Source organism: Palaemon carinicauda, chromosome 45, assembly GCF_036898095.1.
Source record: "Palaemon carinicauda isolate YSFRI2023 chromosome 45, ASM3689809v2, whole genome shotgun sequence".
In the NCBI taxonomy this organism is placed as follows: domain Eukaryota; kingdom Metazoa; phylum Arthropoda; class Malacostraca; order Decapoda; family Palaemonidae; genus Palaemon; species Palaemon carinicauda.
In genome coordinates this window covers 17,057,508-17,060,007 of record NC_090769.1, presented here as the reverse complement: position 1 = coordinate 17,060,007, position 2,500 = coordinate 17,057,508, and the positions used below count along the sequence as shown (strand labels likewise).

The 2,500-nt window shown below is 36.5% G+C and overlaps 1 protein-coding gene across 4 annotated transcripts in view; it reads right to left on the bottom strand.

The window, feature by feature from the left end:
- Positions 1-1,972, bottom strand: part of LOC137635001 (receptor-type guanylate cyclase Gyc76C-like) — a 236,639-nt gene extending 234,667 nt beyond the window's left edge. For all 4 annotated transcript variants that reach the window (XM_068367603.1, XM_068367605.1, XM_068367606.1 and 1 more), the window contains exons 1-2: positions 1,596-1,972; positions 1,175-1,336 (exon numbers count right to left, since the gene is read on the bottom strand). In XM_068367603.1, coding sequence (XP_068223704.1) covers positions 1,175-1,336; positions 1,596-1,955 — 522 coding nt within the window. In that variant the 5' untranslated portion in view covers positions 1,956-1,972. The remainder of the gene's footprint in view (positions 1-1,174; positions 1,337-1,595) is intronic.
- Between the last annotated feature and the right edge of the window lie 528 nt (positions 1,973-2,500).

Sequence of the window (2,500 nt, the reverse complement as noted above, 5' to 3'; positions counted from 1 at the left end):
AAAAGCATGAATAAAATTGTAACCAACAGATAATGGGAAGAGAAAATATGGCGGTAGCCTCCTGGCTAGTACAGTAATAACGTGTTTGCCTAGCATTCGCATGGCAGCAGATCGATCCCCGCCCGGGACCCTGAGTTTAAGCTGTTTATTGGGGAGGGCACTGTTGTGGTAGGTCACCAAAGTGGGGGGTTGGGCTTGCCCGGCTGATGGTCTGGTGAGCATCTATTCTGATGAAACTAGAACTGAAACCAGACACCTTTAACCTTTGTTTGGCTATTTGTGAATGAAAGTGGCCGACGAAGACGAAATTTACTGCCACCAAAGCTAAAAACCTTAAAGTACGTTTGAACTTCATAAAAATAATTCGTTACATCATTAATCTAGTTAATAATACCTACAAAGAAATTTAATATGAATTATGATGACAAAAAAAAAGTGTCTATGTTTGTGCTAATGTAACGAGCATTACTAAACTTCATATAAGTGCAAAATCTCCAAAACTAAGATATACATGGGTCTCCATATGGTAAATAAACAGGAATGTCCTATAACATCAACTTCCCATTACTCTCCATTATACATAAAGCACCATTAAGGTTCAATATAAATTCAGTCCGACAGATGCGAGATATTTATTTTAATTCAAAGCTGAGAGTTGGAACAACATATTAAAATAAATAATAAACATCAATAATAGGGTAATAATTACGCGACATTAAAGGACAAAATATCTGTCCATTAATTTTCATTAGACTTCGTTTAACCAAGAATAAACTCGCTCTGAGTTAGCAAAATAGAAATCAAGCGAATAAAATGATCAAGAAAAAAAAGCTCATTTCTCAAGGGATAAACTGTGTATTCTGACTATAGGAAACTACTAAATACCTATGGTAATGAGAGGATTTATGACAATTTTGTCTTTTACTGATATATACATTTCTTTTAATATAGCTTCATAATAATTAACTAAAAATAAAGTCCCTTCAATATAAAAATATATGGTACTTTTTTTCAAAGAAATTTACAAGCTTAGTGAAATAAAGTTTCCTGCTCACGCAATCACATTTCTCAAAAATCATGGTATATGTTTTGCCACTAAATAGTGTTCTTGTCATTGATTCCCTTTCTTTAAACGTTACACATACACCGTAATTCATGAAATATTTATACTCACTCCGTATCTGATGATGTAGCCCTGTGGTAGCATTCCCTTAGAGTTGACTTCGTCAATGGCATAGGAGAAGGCTCCGGGGATCTTCAGACCCAACCGTTCTGAGGGCTTGCCACGCTGGGTAGGCAGAAAGCCAACGAAGATGCTATTGTTTCTGGGATCATCCTGTAAGGAGGGAAAGGCGCAAACAGTAAGATTAGGAAAATAATTGTAACCAGCGACCATTGTAAGCAGTAGTTCGACAGAGTAATAGTTACATTGAATCAGCAAGAATTAAAACAATTTGGTTAATAAAAAAACTTCTTAGGATGGAACTTGAACAAATGATATTCAATAAATTAATGTTGATTTATGATCTTGAAGACCTGAAATGATAACTTCAGACAATTATACAAGCACACAAACACTGGAGGCAAAATATTACCTCGTATCTTGGCCAAATCTTGGCTTTCGTCCCATTGCATGTGCCCCATGAATCGACATCCCAATCACCAACTACGCCGCTACTGGCGGGAGGCTTAGGGGTTGTGTTGGGAGGATAGTTGGAGAGGACGTCGTAAGCCAAAGAACTTAAATTAGACATGGGCACGATGGTGTAGTTCTCTCCAGCAGAGGCTACTTGGGATGTCAAGGTCAGGAGCATGATCAATGTTGACAGCCACAACGCTGACGAGAACAGCCAAGCACTATTTAATGGTTTCGTCGCAGCTGTATTGGAAGAAGAGAGGGAGCCACCGCTGTCCCAGCACCACATTCTCCACCAGAAACTGCCTAATCTCTTCATCTTTGTGTCTGTTGAATCTGCAAAGGGCAAAGAAGAAAATCATCATTCAAAAATTCAAATGGAACTACTTTTGAAGAAAATATTGCTTGCTACACAAAACAATATCTACAATGGATATCAAATAGTAGTAGGCCTCTTCCTGTCGAGTAAACCTTTATTCCATGAGACTTCTTTACACCATTTTGAACATCTTAAGGAGTTTCGTTTTTTAATCAATCTTCATTGCTTCCCCCTAAAAATCAAGTTTCTTTTATCTATTATACTTTTAATTTTACCAAACAACTTATTCTCCTACTGTATCCCAAACACCCATTCTATAGGATTTATATTTTTTAGTGTGAAGACAGAGGCATAATCAACGAATGCTAAGAAATGAATTAACATACCTGAATAAAAGCATTAGAGAAAAAAAAAGGGGGCCTATTCTTGAGGGATACAACATATTTAAGAATACTATAAATGATACCATTAGGACCATAAAATGTTCACAGATAAAAGGGAAAGCACACCTTTTTTGGAATACTGGAAAAGGAAAGAAAAAAATC